This window comes from Anomaloglossus baeobatrachus, chromosome 9, assembly GCF_048569485.1.
Source record: "Anomaloglossus baeobatrachus isolate aAnoBae1 chromosome 9, aAnoBae1.hap1, whole genome shotgun sequence".
Taxonomy (NCBI): Eukaryota; Metazoa; Chordata; class Amphibia; order Anura; family Aromobatidae; genus Anomaloglossus; species Anomaloglossus baeobatrachus.
In genome coordinates, this window is record NC_134361.1 from 24690105 (window position 1) to 24707117 (window position 17013).

A 17013-nucleotide genomic window follows, 5' to 3' on the forward strand; every position below is an offset into this window, starting at 1 on the left:
ACACATACTTTTTTTTAATTTTCATAGAACCTTGTGCAGCGTTCACCAACCCAAAAAAATTTGTATTCCCTATACTCCACGGCAGAAGAGAATTACCGTATGTTTCCAGTCCGGTCACCGGAGGCCAAGTGACGTCCATCATGGCGAATTTTCAGGACACGAATTCCGCTTTTTGTGTCTTTGTGCTCCAGCTTCTCGGTGGTGCCGGAGGTGTCCTTCAAGTGCGCCACATTGTCATTCACATAAATCACTTTATACAAGTCCTAAATAAATAATAATATTAATTATTATTATGAATAAAGAGAATTTTGTTTACTTACCGTAAATTCTTTTTCTTATAGTTCCGTCATGGGAGACCCAGACCATGGGTGTATAGCTACTGCCTCCGGAGGACACACAAAGTTACTACACTCAAAACGTGTAGCTCCTCCCTCCCAGTATATACACCCCCTGCTAGCCAGTCCTAGCCAGTTTAGTGCAAAAGCTGAAGGAGGACATCCACCCACAAGAAGAGACAGAGTAAAAACCGGAAGAACCGGAACCTCTGTCTACAACAATAACAGCCGGTGAAGACACCGGAACAAGAAACCTGCCAACAGGCAATAGGGAGGGTGCTGGGTCTCCCATGACGGAACTATAAGAAAAAGAATTTACGGTAAGTAAACAAAATTCTCTTTTTCTTTATCGTTCCTATGGGAGACCCAGACCATGGGACGTTCCAAAGCAGTCCATGGGTGGGAATAAACAGACAACTGAGAAGCAGGCAAAACCTAACTTCACAAATGGGCGACAGACGCCTGAAAGATGCGTCTGCCTAAGCCCGCGTCTGCCAAAGCATAAGCATGCCTTGGATAGAGCTTCGAAAAAAGTATGCAGACTAATTCGAGCTGCAGTCTGACAGACCTACTGAGCCGTAGCCTGGAGCCTGAAAGCCCAAAAGGCACCGACAGGTCTGATCAAATGTGCTCTGATCGCCGGCGGGGAAGGAACTTGAGTACACTTGTTGGGCCTCGGAAATGGCCGACCTAAGCCAACGAACCAGGGTCGGCTTAGATGCCGAGAGACCGCTACACTGACTAGCGGTCAGCACCAGAGAGAGGTGCACTGCCTAATAACGGCGGTGCAAGACACATAGATCCGGAGCGCCCGCACCAGATCCAGGATATGCAACGCTTTCTCAAGCGATGAACAGGAGCCGGACAAAAGGAAGGCAGGAAAATTGCCCCGGATAAGGTGGAAGCAGTAACCACCTCAGGGAAAAAAGTCCGGAGTCGGACGGAGACCACCTTGTCTTGATGCAAAAGGCCAAGAAGGGGGTGACTCCGAGAGAGTATAGCCAGAACTCTCTGGCGGGAAATTATAGCCACTAGAAGACTACTTTCTGTGAAAGATGAAACAAAGAAACCTCCCTAAGAGGCGCAAAGGGGGGTTTCCGGGAACCGAGAGGACCGGATTAAGGTCCCAGGGCTCCATAGGCCGCAGGAGAGGCGGAATAATGTGAGATGCGCCCTGAAAGGAGCGCACCGGAGCCAGCCGGACGATACGCCGCTGGCACATACTGACAGAGCCGAGACCTGTCCCTTAATGAGGGATAGTCCTAGCTGTAAACCGGACTGTGAAAGAGACAGGAGGGTCGGCAAAGCTAAAAAGGTCAAAGGACACTTTGAAGCTCGAGTCATGGCGGAGATGACTTCAGGAAGGATACCAGAAGTCGCCAAGATCCAGGACTCAAGAGCTACGCCGTCAATCTGAGAATCCAGAATTCTGACGGAAAAAACGGACCCTTTTGAGAAAAGGTCTGAACGGTCCGGAAGATGCCATGGCAACCCAACGGACAGAAGGAGCAGGTCAGGGTACCAAGCCTGCCTGGGTCAGTCTGGAGAATGAGAATGACCCGACGGCCCCCTTAACTGATCTTGCGCAGGACTCTGGGCAAGAGGTAGAGACGAAGCTGGGATCAAACATGAACCAGTGTGCCTACCGCAAAACCTGAGGATTGTGGACCACGGTTGGACAGCTGAAATAGTCTGCCTCGCAGTTTTCACATCTAGGATGTGGGCTGCGGATATGGTGGACTAGGAGTCCCTTGTCCACTGAAGAATGATGAGCCGCTAAGATTGCCAGACGGCTGAATGTCCCGCCCTGGAAGTTGATGTAGGAAAACGCTGTCACGTTGTCCGACTGGACTCGAATGTGCCTAGCCGCCAACAGATGGTGAAGGCTTAGAGAGCTAGAAATACAGCTCTGATTTCCAGCACATTGAACCAGAGGGCTGATTCGGACAGAGTCCAAGCGCCCTGCGCTCCACGGTGGAGATATACTGCTCCCAAGGCGGAAAGACCAGCACCCTGGTGAGGATCACCCGGGACGGGGCCAGGAAGGAGCATCCCTGAGACAGAGTGGCCGAAACCACCACTGCAACGAGCCCCTGGTCAGTGGCGAAGCCACCACTCCGAGAAGGAGGGAGGTCGCGTGTACAGCGGAAACCCTCCAGTCTCAGAGGACGCAGGAGAAACTGGGCAAGGAATCGCTTCCATTGACGCCACCGTCTGACCAGCACCTTATTTGGTGTCTGATAGAACGACGTCGACCGCCAGCGGAGGGACTACTGATCGACTAAGAGCAGCTTCACAAGTGCCGACAGAGTCTCGAATTGCGTCCCTGAAAACCTCTGGTGCGAAGTCAGAGTGGACCTGGACAGAATGACAAGCCACCCGAATAGATTAGAGTGGCGAGAGTAAGCGAAGAACTCTACTAAGAGTCTGCACTGGATGAAACCCCGAGAAGAAAACCGTCCAGGGCAAACGATCACTGCCAATCCCTAGGGGTGCAGGACCCTAATCACAGCAGCCCCAAGGAGAATACTCGAGGGGCCGTGGATAACCCCAAGGGAAGAGCCACGAATTGGACCACTCCGATGGCAAAACGTAGTCAACGCTGGTGTGAAACTGCGATTGACCCTTGCTGAAAGGCATCCCTGATGCCGATGGCTGCTAGGGAATCTCCTTGGGTTCTTGATTGATCCGGTGAAAAACACACGGAACAAGACCGAGACTCCATGTGAAAACGCCACACCTGACCATGCTTGAAAAGCTAAAGATCCAGGTCGGAAGGCACCGCCCTCTTCGGGGACTAGAAATAGATTTAAGCAAAAATCTCAGAACCGTTCCCAGTCGGGAACCGGAACAATTACTCCGTTGGCCTGCAAGAAATGCCACGGCCTGTGAGAAGGCGGCGGCCTTGGAGCCGGGAGGAGTTGACAGAAAAAATCTGTTTGGCGGGTGGACATAATTCCATCCTGTAGCCATGGGAGATATAAACTCGCCCCCACTGAACGGAGACGTGGTAGAACCATACGTCGCCAAGTGGAGAGAGCCTGCCACCGACCAAGGAGGTGGTTGGCGTGGCCAGATAGCTCGGAGGAAGCTGACTCCGTGGTAGCATCTCCTGCGGTCTTCTGAAGACGCAGCTTCAAGCCATTTGGTTCTATGAACTAAGGCCGAGCTAGAGGACGATCAGAAGGAGGAACGGAAACCACCGAAACCTCAACTGATTCCTGCCCTGGTTTAGGTTTGTGGCAAGGAAGAACTCTCGTCGCCGAGAGCTTCCTAAATTTCATCTAGTTGGTTCCGAAGAGACTGGTCCCACCAAAGGAGAGCCCAGCAAGGAACCTCTATAGAGGCATCTGCCTTCCATTGCCGAAGCCACACCTGCGGATAGCGAGGAAAGTAGCCAAAACCACCGCTGTGCGGTGTCCAGCATGGCAGACTTGGCAGAGGATGGAAAGACTGAAGTCTGGAAGTTCAGGCAACCGTCTTGGGCATAGAGTCCCTGTGAGGGAATGCATCTCCTCTGAGGAGCCATCAGCCACTGACATAACGGTCCGGGCTGAGCCACCTGAGGTGAATGAGCCCACCTCTTGACCACCATTGGTGGACGGGGGAAACCCAGTCCTCAGAATCACGCTTCATGGGAAGCGACTGTCAGAGCGGACCCTGGGCTGGTCACAGGGGCCTGAAAACTGGAGTGGTTAAGGAACACACGTTGTGTTCACCTAGATAAGGTAACTCCGGCGGATTGAGGTCCAGTACAAAATTAATGTACCGTGGGATCCTTATAGAGGTGCCGTCAGCCACTGATACAACTATCCGGGCTGAAAGTCTGGACACCGGAGTGGCCACGCTTGGCGAATGAGTACACTCCTTGACCACCTCTGATGGGAGGGGGAGACAGGCAGCAGAACCCCGCTGTGGGATCTGCAGGACAGGCTGCGGGCTTGGACGCAGCGGGCTGAAAACTGGAGTGGTTAAGGAACACACTCCTCGTCTTGTTAAAGGTATACTGATGCCTTTTTGCCAGCGGGGAATACTCCCCTGATACAGGCGGATGGAGGTCCAATACAAGTATAATGGACGCAATCTAATCATTCGCATCCCCGTCATCTACGGACGGATCAAAGTACGTAAAGCAGCGTCCGAGCCCCTGATAGAGACATCCTCCTCGTCCAGTGAGTCAGCTCGTATCGGAGCTGCGGGACGGGGGAGGACAGGGGACCCTGCGTCTCCCTGTCAGGAGGACGGGGTCTGTGAGCTTTGCTGAGCAAGCAGAAAACGCCCTGAGAAGGGGGTTGCATGCTCAGCGGATGCCGGGACAGCCGACCCCTGGAAAAAGAGATTCCCCCAGGGGTCAGCCACCGAACCCGGAGCAGCTGGAGGGACCATGCATGAGCCTCCAAGCTGAGGGGCCACAGCGGTTATGAGCTCGGTACAGCCGTACGAGACTACCAGCAGTGAATAATAAAAAACAGCCTGCAGCCTCGCTCTGTGAGACCTGCTGCAGAGGTGGGGGCTCTGACTAGAATGTCTAGAAAACACAAGACAGGGGTTCAGCCTGGGGAGACTCCAGGCTGAGGCACCACCACCTAAGAACCATTACAGTATGGGTCTGTGCCGGTTCAGGCAATATGAGCCTACATGCAGAACATGTAGTGTACAGCCTTGGAGCTTTGCTCCTAGTGAGACATGCTGCTGAGGAGGAGGTTCTATAATAAAGAATTAACTCCTTCACAATGCTCTGATAGTATATAAAAGTGCACAACCAGAGGTTGTGACTTGTCAGGCCGCTATTGTGAGTGCCCCCCCAGGTTCCAAGCCTGGACCCCCAGCCAGATATTCACTCCCTCTGCACTGCAGAGCAGCCAGCGCCGATCAGCGTACTAAGAACGCTGAGAAAATGGCGCTAGAGTGAGGGGGGAGGGCGGGGGTTAACCCAGGAGCGGGAATCGGAGGGCTAAGAAATGTACAGGGGAGGGAATCATCTCCTCAACAAGGAGTGTCCTCCCCTGTGCAGAGCGGCGGTTGGGCGGCGCTGCAGCGTCCCCCTGCATGACTGACATGCAGGGGAACGAGACGAAACTAGGCCGCGGCTGAAGCCGGGGCCTAGAGTTAAACATGCAGCCGAAAATCAGGCATCATCGGCGCGGTACACAGAAAAAAAACAGTGGAACCGGCCGGAAACACAGTAAAAGCAGCATTATCAAAGTCAAACACTGTCCCCCTAATAAAGTGCCCCACATTGCAGAAGGACCCTCTGAATAACGTCTCTATACTTAGCTTTGAGACGCAGGGTCCAGTCCCTGGTGGGGTGGGGGTCCAGTGCGCCGTCCAGCAGGGTCCTGTCAAAGGGCTGCGGATGGAGGCCGGTCTCCTGCAAGGCAGTGAGAACCGTGTTGGCTCCCACTTCAAGCCAGAGCCCCTAAGGGATGGTGAAGGAGCGCGGCATGAAGGGCTCTTGCCCTGAATCAACCTTAACAGCACCGCCGCCAGGGGGGTGTGAAGGGACATGCCGGGGGTCCAGTGGACACGCTTTTCTTCCAAATCTGTAGAAAAAATGAAAATCAAAAAAGGATGCATGTGTGTGTGTGATCCTCCTGACACAAAGCATGAAACTGGCTAGCAGGGGGTGTATATACTGGGAGGGAGGAGCTACACGTTTTGAGTGTAGTAACTTTGTGTGTCCTCCGGAGGCAGTAGCTATACACCCATGGTCTGGGTCTCCCATAGGAACGATAAAGAAAATAATTTGATAAAAAAAAAAAATCTTCATGAATAATGATATATGATGTATAAAATGTGGTGTGAAAATCAGGTCCTGATACAGATATTGTTTGTATTTTTTTCATACTCAAAATACATAGGAATTAAATACTTGGAGATGTTACCAAAAATCTCAAAAAAAATTAAATAAATAAATAAATAAATGTCCTGCCGTTTTATGTCTTCAGCTCCTCTGCAGACCCGTGTGTTTCCATGGTTACAAACTAGCATTGTGGAATGTTACACGTGATCAGAATACATTGGGTTTTTGCTTCCAGGTTTTAACGGTTCAGACACCGGTTTGTTTAGGAGCCACAGACATGAAACGGTAGAATAGTCTTCATCTGGGCAGAGCCGCTTCCGCATGAAGCCCAATCACAGATTAGACTGTGCGCTGAAAACACGGGTCCGATGTCAGGTACTCACATGGCTGTAGATGTTCCTCGTCATCCCCAGCTCCGAGCTTTTCTCCAGGTTCCACAAGCGGATGGTGTTGTCAGAAGAACAAGTGAAAAATGAGCCGGGGGCGAAACCTGGCTTCCGCACGTGCTCCGGGAGAACCTGCAGGACAGGAGCCGGTACACCGGAGAAACGTCAGTGCTGGATTTAAAGGGATTTTACAACTTGGGAAAGGATCACTTCTTCATATGTGGGGGGATATTTGTCAGTCGCTGGAGGTCCGACCCTGAAAGGCAGATGCTGCTGTATATGGAGAAGGCGGCCGGACCACCAGCTGTGTAGGGAGGAGGCAGCCGAGATCAGCGGGGGCCGGATCACCAGCTGTGTAGGGAGGAGGAGGCAGAGATCAGCGGGGGCCGGACCACCAGCTGTGTAGGGAGGAGGAGGCCGAGATCAGCGGGGGCCGGACCACCAGCTGTGTAGGGAGGAGGCGGCCGAGATCAGCGGGGGCCGGACCACCAGCTGTGTAGGGAGGAGGTGGCTGAGATCAGCAGGGGCCGGACCACCAGCTGTGTAGGGAGGAGGCGGACGAGATTATCCAGTCACGATTTCCGCTCACCTCTATATTCCAGACGTAGGAGCTGTGGTACAGGGCAGAGTAGACCTTCCCCACCTTGCGGGTATTACTGACATCCCAGACGTAGAGGCTGTGGTCATTGTACACGCAGCTCAGCCACTGGTTACTGTGGTCGTACACCAGGGCGGATGTGTCAGGGGGGGCGCCGTCACCGTGTTTTGTGAAGAGTGCGCTAAAAAAAACAAAAACAAAAATAGAAGAGTTACAAACTCTCTAGTCAGAAAGAGCTCACTGACGACTTCTCAGTTAGACCTTTCTGCACTCAACAATGTGCAGGGAAACCGGAAATGAAGGGAATTTTGTTTACTTACCGTAAATTCCTTTTCTTCTAGCTCCTATTGGGAGACCCAGACAATTGGGTGTATAGCTTCTGCCTCTGGAGGCCACACAAAGTATTACACTGAAAAAGTGTAACCCCTCCCCTTTGCTATACACCCTCCCGTGGATCACAGGCTCCTCAGTTTTGGTGCAAAAGCAGGAAGGAGGAAACTTATAAATTGGTCTGGGGTAAATTCAATCCGAAGGATGTTCGGAGAACTGAAAACCATGAACCAAAAGAACAATTCAACATGAACAACATGTGTACACAAAAGAACAACAAGCCCGAAGGGAACAGGGGCGGGTGCTGGGTCTCCCAATAGGAGCTAGAAGAAAAGGAATTTACGGTAAGTAAACAAAATTCCCTTCTTCTTTGTCGCTCCACTGGGAGACCCAGACAATTGGGACGTCCAAAAGCAGTCCCTGGGTGGGTAAAAGAATACCTCGATAAACCGCCGCCTGAAGGACTCGCCTACCTAGACTGGCGTTTGCCGAAGCATAGGTATGCACTTGATAGTGTTTTGTGAAGGTGTGCAGACTAGACCAGGTAGCTGCCTGACACACCTGCTGAGCCGTAGCCCGGTGCCGCAATGCCCAGGACGCACCCACGGCTCTGGTAGAATGGGCTTTCAGCCCCGAAGGAAGAGGAAGCCCCGAAGAACGGTATGCTTCAAGAATCGGTTCCTTGATCCACCGAGCCAAGGTTGACTTGGAAGCCTGCGAACCCTTACGCTGGCCAGCGACCAGGACAAAGAGCGCATCTGAACGGCGCAGGGGCGCCGTGCGAGACATGTAGAGCCGGAGTGCTCTCACTAGATCTAATGAATGCAAATCCTTTTCACACTGGTGAACTGGATGAGGGCAAAAGGACGGTAAGGAGATATCCTGATTGAGATGAAAAGGAGATACCACCTTAGGGAGAAACTCCGGGATAGGACGCAGAACCACCTTATCCTGGTGAAAAACCAGGAAGAGGGCTTTGCATGACAGCGCTGCCAGCTCCGAGACTCTTCGGAGTGAGGTAATTGCCACAAGAAATGCCACCTTCTGCGAAAGACGTGATAAAGAGACATCCCGCAGCGGCTCGAAAGGTGGCTTTTGAAGAGCCATTAACACCCTGTTAAGGTCCCAGGGTTCCAGCAGACGCTTGTAGGGTGGAACTATGTGGCAAACTCCCTGCAGGAACGTGCGGACCTGCGGAAGCCTTGCCAGGCGCTTTTGAAAAAATACTGAGAGCGCTGATACTTGTCCCTTGAGAGAGCAGAGTGACAAACCCTTGTCCATTCCGGATTGAAGGAATGAAAGAAAAATGGGTAAGGCAAAAGGCCAGGGAGTAAAACCCTTATCAGAGCACCAGGACAAGAAGATCCGCCACGACCTGTAATAGATCTTGGCTGACGTTGGTTTCCTGGCCTGTCTCATAGTGGCAATGACATCCTGAGATAAACCCGACGACGCTAGGAGCCAGGACTCAATGGCCCCACAGTCAGGTTGAGGGCCGCAGAATTCAGATGGAAAAACGGCCCTTGTGACAGCAGGTCTGGGCGGTCTGGAAGCGCCCACGGCTGACCCACCGTGAGATGCCACAGATCCGGGTACCACGACCGCCTCGGCCAATCTGGAGCGACGAGAATGGCGCGACGACAGTCGGATCTGATCTTGCGTAACACTCTGGGCAACATCGCCAGAGGAGGAAACACATAAGGGAGTCGAAACTGCGACCAATCCTGAACTAACGCGTCCGCCGCCAGAGCTCTGTGATCTTGAGACCGTGCCATGAAGGCCGGGACCTTGTTGTTGTGCCGTGACGCCATGAGATCGACGTCCAGCGTTCCCCAGCGGCGACAGATCTCTCGAAACACGTCTGGGTGAAGAGACCATTCCCCCGCATCCATGCCCTGACGACTGAGAAAATCTGCTTCCCAGTTTTCTACGCCCGGGATGTGAACTGCGGAGATGGTGGAGGCTGTGGCTTCCGCCCACAGCAGAATCCGCCGAACTTCTTGGAAGGCTTGACGGCTGCGCGTGCCGCCCTGGTGGTTGATGTACGCGACCGCCGTGGCGTTGTCCGACTGTATGCGGATCTGCCTGCCCTCCAGCCACCGATGGAACGCCAATAGGGCTAGATACACTGCCCTTATCTCCAGAACATTGATCTGAAGAGAAGACTCGATCGGAGTCCAGGTTCCCTGAGCCCTGTGGTGGAGAAAAACCGCTCCCCACCCTGACAGGCTCGCGTCCGTCGTGACCACAGCCCAGGATGGGGGCAGGAAGGATTTTCCCTGCGATAGAGAAGTGGGAAGAAGCCACCACTGAAGAGAGGTTTTGGCTGCAAGGGAAAGAGACGTTCCTGTCGAGGGACGTCGACCTCCTGTCCCATTTGCGGAGAATGTCCCATTGGAGTGGGCGCAGATGGAACTGCGCGAAGGGCACTGCCTCCATTGCTGCCACCATCTTCCCCAGGAAGTGCATGAGGCGCCTCAAGGGGTGTGACTGACCCCGAAGAAGAGATTGCACCCCTGTCTGCAGCGAAAGCTGTTTGTCCAGCGGTAGCTTGACTACCGCTGAGTGAGTATGAAACTCCATCCCGAGGTAAGTCAGTGATTGGGTCGGTGTCAACTTGGACTTTGGGAAGTTGATGAGCCACCCGAACTGCTGGAGAGTCGCCAGAGCGACGGTCAGGCTGTGTTGACACGCCATCTGAGAGGGTGCCCTGACCAGAAGATCGTCTAAGTAAGGGATCACCGAGTGGCCCTGAGAGTGCAGGACCGCCACAACGGATGCCATGACCTTGGTGAAGACCCGTGGGGCTGTCGCCAGGCCGAAAGGCAGTGCCACGAACTGAAGGTGTTCGTCCCCGATGGCGAAACGCAGGAAGCGTTGATGTTCGGGTGCGATCGGCACATGGAGATAAGCATCCTTGATGTCGATTGATGCTAGGAAGTCTCCTTGTGACATCGAAGCGATGACCGAGCGGAGGGATTCCATCCGAAACCTTCTGGTGCTCACATGCCTGTTGAGCAGTTTGAGGTCCAGAACGGGACGGAATGATCCGTCCTTCTTTGGCACCACTAACAAGTTGGAGTAGAAGCCGTGACCATGTTCCTGAGGGGGAACGGGAATCACCACTCCTTCTGTCTTCAGAACACCCACAGCCTGAAAAAGTGCGCCGGCCCGAGATGGGGGCGGAGATGTTCTGAAGAAACGAGTCGGAGGACGAGAGCTGAACTCTATCCTGTAACCGTGAGACAGAATGTCTCTCACCCATCGGTCTTGGACATGTGGCCACCAGGCGTCGCAAAAGCGGGAGAGCCTGCCACCGACCGAGGATGCGGTTCGGGGAGGCCGAAAGTCATGAGGAGGCCGCCTTGGAGGCATTGCCTCCGGCGGCTTTTTGGGGGCGTGACTTAGACCGCCACGCATAGGAGTTCCTCTGGCCTTTCTCTGGCCTGTTGGACGAGGAGGATTGGGACTTGGCTGAGGGCTGAAAGGACCGAAACCTCGGTTGTATTTTCCGTTGCTGAGGTCTCTTCGGTTTGGACTGGGGTAAGGACGAGTCCTTTCCCTTGGATACCTTAATAATTTCATCCAATCGTTCGCCAAACAATCGTTCGCCAGAAAACGGCAAACCGGTTAAGAACTTCTTGGAAGCAGAGTCTGCCTTCCATTCGCGTAGCCACATGGCCCTGCGGACTGCCACCGAATTAGCGGATGCTACCGCTGTACGGCTAGCAGAGTCCAGGACGGCGTTCATGGCATAGGACGAAAAAGCCGACGCCTGAGAAGTCAAAGACGCAACTTGCGGAGCAGAGGTACGTGTGACCGCATTAATCTCAGCCAGACAAGCTGAGATAGCTTGGAGTGCCCACACGGCTGCAAAGGCCGGGGCAAAGGACGCGCCCGTGGCTTCATAGATGGATTTCCCCAGGAGCTCTATCTGCCTGTCAGTGGCATCCTTGAGCGATGAGCCATCTGCAACTGATACTACAGATCTAGCCGCCAGTCTGGAGACTGGAGGATCCACCTTGGGACATTGAGCCCAACCCTTAACTACGTCAGAGGGGAAGGGGTAACGTGTGTCATTAAGGCGCTTAGTAAAGCGCTTGTCCGGAAATGCTCTGTGCTTCTGGACAGCATCTCTGAAGTTGGAGTGATCGAAAAACGCACTCCGTGTACGTTTGGGAAACCTAAACTGGTGTTTCTCCTGCTGTGAAGCCGCCTCCTCTATAGGTGGAGGTGGGGGAGAAAGATCTAGCACCTGGTTGATGGACGAGATAAGGTCATTTACTACGGCGTCCCCTTCAGGTGTATCAAGATTGAGAGCAACGTCAGGGTCAGAGTCCTGAGCTGCGATGTCCGCCTCGTCCTCCAGAGAGTCCTCAAGCTGGGAACCCGAGCAGCGTGAAGAAGTCGGGGAAGATTCCCAGCGAGCCCGCTTAGCCGGTCTGGGACTGTGGTCCGTGGAGGAGTCCTCCACGTGAGAGCTAGGGGCCACCCCGGGAGCACGCTGCGGCGCAGACCGAGAGGGGCCTGGAGGCGATGATCCAACAGTGCCCGGGGCCTGTGTAAGGACCGGTCTGGACTGCAAGGCTTCTAGTAGCTTGGCAGACCATTTGTCCATAGACTGAGCCATGGATTGTGAAAGAGACTCAGAGTTTCTCAGCAAAAACTGCAAACTCTGTCCCTGCCGCCTGGACAGGGGAAGCAGGAGGGTCTGCCTGAGCCGAGGGGCCCACTAGTGACCGAGGCTCCGGCTGAGCAAGTGCAACAGGGGTCGAGCATTGCTCACAGTGAGGGTAGGTGGAACCCGCAGGTAACATAGCCCCACAAGAGGTACAGGTTGCAAAAAAACCCTTTGCCTTAGTGCCCTTGCTCCCTGTGGACGACATGCTGTTGTCTCCTAGGAGAGTGATCACTGAGGGTATATAGCCAAAAGTAAACAACCCGGCCGAACAGAGAAAATTTATAAAATATATATATATATATATATATATATATATATATATATATATATATATATATATATATATATATATATATATATATATATATATATATATATATATATATATATATATATATATATATATATATATATATATATATATATATATATATATATATATATTATATATATATATATATATATATATACACACACACATATACATGCATATATATATATATATACATACATACATACATATATATATATACCACGGGGGAACACTATTCTCCTTAAGGAGACTTTGCAAGCCAGTCTGGCTGCCAGGTAAGGGGACTTATAGCTGCAATGCCCCTCTGGGAAATATTCAAATTGTCTCTCCAGTAAAGGAGACAAACTCTAGCACAGCGCCACCTATTGGAAGTAGCGATCCTAAAAGTCACAAGTGGATTTTCGACAATCCTTTGCAATATGACTCAGGATATATAAGCCAGATCAGAATCCCAATTTGCAGACACGGTGTTTCGGGGTGCTTGCCCCTCGTCAGTGCAAAGTATGGGGGTGTCTGATCTGGCTCATGAGAAAGCTATGTGGGGACCACGGGGGAACACTATTCTCCTTAAGGAGACTTTGCAAGCCAGTCTGGCTGCCAGGTAAGGGGACTTATAGCTGCAATGCCCCTCTGGGAAATATTCAAATTGTCTCTCCAGTAAAGGAGACAAACTCTAGCACAGCGCCACCTATTGGAAGTAGCGATCCTAAAAGTCACAAGTGGATTTTCGACAATCCTTTGCAATATGACTCAGGATATATAAGCCAGATCAGAATCCCAATTTGCAGACACGGTGTTTCGGGGTGCTTGCCCCTCGTCAGTGCAAAGTATGGGGGTGTCTGATCTGGCTCATGAGAAAGCTATGTGGGGACCACGGGGGAACACTATTCTCCTTAAGGAGACTTTGCAAGCCAGTCTGGCTGCCAGGTAAGGGGACTTATAGCTGCAATGCCCCTCTGGGAAATATTCAAATTGTCTCTCCAGTAAAGGAGACAAACTCTAGCACAGCGCCACCTATTGGAAGTAGCGATCCTAAAAGTCACAAGTGGATTTTCGACAATCCTTTGCAATATGACTCAGGATATATAAGCCAGATCAGAATCCCAATTTGCAGACACGGTGTTTCGGGGTGCTTGCCCCTCGTCAGTGCAAAGTATGGGGGTGTCTGATCTGGCTCATGAGAAAGCTATGTGGGGACCACGGGGCATTGCAGCTATAAGTCCCCTTACCTGGCAGCCAGACTGGCTTGCAAAGTCTCCTTAAGGAGAATAGTGTTCCCCCGTGGTCCCCACATAGCTTTCTCATGAGCCAGATCAGACACCCCCATACTTTGCACTGACGAGGGGCAAGCACCCCGAAACACCGTGTCTGCAAATTGGGATTCTGATCTGGCTTATATATCCTGAGTCATATTGCAAAGGATTGTCGAAAATCCACTTGTGACTTTTAGGATCGCTACTTCCAATAGGTGGCGCTGTGCTAGAGTTTGTCTCCTTTACTGGAGAGACTATATATATATACACACACACACACAGGCACCTTAGGGGGACCAGCACCGGGTGACCGGTGTGGCTTACCGACCGCCCAAAGCGGAGTGTGTGTCCACCAGATTCCCTGCCTTAGGTCTCCCAGAGCTGCTGAGCTCGTTCCTGAAAATCCTCCACTGGCAGAATGTGTGTAAAAATGGCTGCCGGAGCTCTCAGGGGAGGAGGGAGCCGTGGGCGGCGACTAGTAAAGTGCGGGAATCTGGGGCCCACAGTGATCAGTGAGGGGGGGGGGAGGAAACCTAAAGTCTGCTCCAGCCCTCACTGCCGACGTCAGGTCGACCGTCCTGCCCTTACCCCTGACTGGCAGGCCCGGGGGCGGGAGTTATGGTACTAGGCCGCAATGAAGCCGGGGACTAAAGTTAATACCGCGGCCGACAAACAGGCTCGGTCGGTGCGGAAGTCCCGGTCTTCACAAACCAGCAGCTGCTGCAGCGTCTGTGAAACAAGCGCTCCATGCACAGTCCCCATGGGGACACAGAGTACCTTTAGATGCAGGGCCCTGTCCCTGAGGATACATAGACTCCTGTCCGTCAGATTCCCACAGGGGCTGCTGAGGGAGCCCGGTCCCAGTAAATGGATGACCGGTCAGGATCCCACTTCTCCCAGAGCCTCTAAGGGATGGTGAAGGAAAACGGCATGTGGCTCCAGCCTCTGTACCCGCAATGGGTACCTCAACCTTAACAGCACCGCCGACGTAGTGGGGTGAGAAGGGAGCATGCCGGGGGCCCCGTGGGAGCCCTCTTTTCTTCCATCCGATAAAATCAGCAGCTGCTGCTGACTAAAATGGGAATGCATGAGTGGATGTGTGCCTCCTTCCACACACAGCATAAAACTGAGGAGCCCGTGATCCACGGGAGGGTGTATAGGCAGAGGGGAGGGGTTACACTTTTTCAGTGTAATACTTTGTGTGGCCTCCGGAGGCAGAAGCTATACACCCAATTGTCTGGGTCTCCCAATGGAGCGACAAAGAAAAAGATCCGGTGTAAAATTTTGAAACAAGCAAATTACAAAACTGTTTTTGAGCGGGTGACACACGGCCGTATCCATTATACCTGCCATCGAGGCCCAGAGCGACGTCCACGCCCAGGCTGTGCGGCCGGGGGAGATCCGCCACGTATTGGAGGTTACGGGCCTTGAACATCCTAACGACTCCTTCCTCGCAGCCGCAGAACACGAACTCCTCGGTGACGCACAGGCAGGTGGACGATGTCACCTGAAAGTAAAGGAGACACGAGGTGAAGAAGCTGCCACGATATGGGGAACCAACAAGTATGTGCAGCTGCCTCACCTTCAGCTTCAGCCATTTCTCCAGGACTCGCTTCTCATTAAACTTACACAGGACTCCGGAGTAGGACACGCAGTAGGTGCTGCCCGCGTTCTGCCCTTTCCCGCACGCGACACCGCCAAACACATTGTTATGGAGGTCGCCCAGCAGCCCCGAGCGGCCCACAAGGGGCACAGTCCCGCTCACCTACAGGAACCAAACGGGGGTTCATCAACCCAAAAACTCAGAAACCCAACCCCTCTAACCCAAAAACTCAGAAACCCAACCCCTCTCCCGGGTCGGCGAGTACCTGGGACTGTCTGGAGCTCTCCAGATACCAGAACTTCACGTGCCGATGGCCGGCCGTCACAAAGAAGCTGCTGTCCTCCGAGAACGACACCGCGCCCACCTTACTGGAGACCTTGTTCTTTGCCACTATATTATTATTCTGCGGAGATGAGAGGGGGGAAGGGAGGGTTTAGGGCGAGGGGGACCCCCAAATAGGGCGGAAATAAAGCATAAAGATGGTAAGAACGGATTCACGACATGCGCCAAACGCAATAAAACGGTCCCTACACGGCCCAGCGCAGACAGGGAGAGGGCCTACCGAAAAATGAAAGGCTAAGAAAGGTCACAACGTCTATATTTCCAGGAGGAATAACAGAGGCACAGCGCGAAAGAAAGAGGAGGAAGTGTGGTAAAAAAAAAAAAAGCTAAGTGGACAGGAAGAGGAGAAAGGCAAAACAAATATGGTAGAAATCATAGGTGTAATATCAATGATATATACATTTAGTGTCTGTGTGCATGTGTATATATATTATATATATATATATATATATATATATATATATATATATATATATATATATATATATATATATATATATATATATATATATATATATATATATATATAATGTGTGTATGTGTGTGTTTAATATATATTACACATACATATATACACATATACATACATATGCAGTACAGACCAAAAGTTTGGACACATCTCATTCAAAGAGTTTTCTTTATTTTCATTACTCTGAATATTGTAGATTCACATTGAATACATTTCTCGCTCGTTTCCAGTGTTTTAGGAAACATGCGAGAAATGTATTTAGAAAATCGGATGTCACTAGGATGGTGTGAGTGCCGTCCCGTGACATCCGATTTTTTACACGCTCCCATAGACTTGCATTGGAGAGACTCGCAGTAGAAACTCGCAAAGAAGCAGCATGCTCAGTCCGATTTGGAGTGAGAAAAAAAAAAACAAAAAAAAAAACCAACCCCGATGAGAGCTGAATCATTCACTAACATGTGTCCGATTCCAATGCGAGATTTTCTCACATTGCTCTACTGCGAGAAACTCACAAGTGAGAAGCAGCCCTAACAGTTGTTCTAGAGATGAGAAGGTGTGTCCAAACTTTTAGTCTGTACTGTATACACATACATATACATACATATACATATACACACACACATACAGTTAGGTCCAGAAATATTTGGACAGTGACACAAGTTTTGTTATTTTAGCTGTTTACAAAAACATGTTCAGAAATACAATTCTATATATAATATGGGCTGAAAGTGCACACTCCCAGCTGCAATATGAGAGTTTTCACATCCAAATCGGAGAAAGGGTTTAGGAATCATAGCTCTGTAAGGCATAGCCTCCTCTTTTTCAAGGGACCAAAAGTAATTGGACAAGGGACTCTAAGGGCTGCAATTAACTCTAATGGCGTCTCCCTCGTTAACCTGT

The 17013-nt window shown here is 51.6% G+C and overlaps 1 protein-coding gene across 1 annotated transcript in view; it reads right to left on the bottom strand.

Annotated features, from left to right (window-relative positions):
* The window catches only part of LOC142250953 (WD repeat-containing protein 62-like), a 108176-nt gene that overhangs the window by 69767 nt on the left and 21396 nt on the right, over positions 1–17013 (bottom strand). The window contains exons 6-11 of the mRNA XM_075323297.1: positions 15568–15705; positions 15282–15464; positions 15046–15206; positions 7114–7303; positions 6522–6656; positions 97–263 (exon numbers count right to left, since the gene is read on the bottom strand). Coding sequence (XP_075179412.1) covers positions 97–263; positions 6522–6656; positions 7114–7303; positions 15046–15206; positions 15282–15464; positions 15568–15705 — 974 coding nt within the window. The remainder of the gene's footprint in view (positions 1–96; positions 264–6521; positions 6657–7113; positions 7304–15045; positions 15207–15281; positions 15465–15567; positions 15706–17013) is intronic.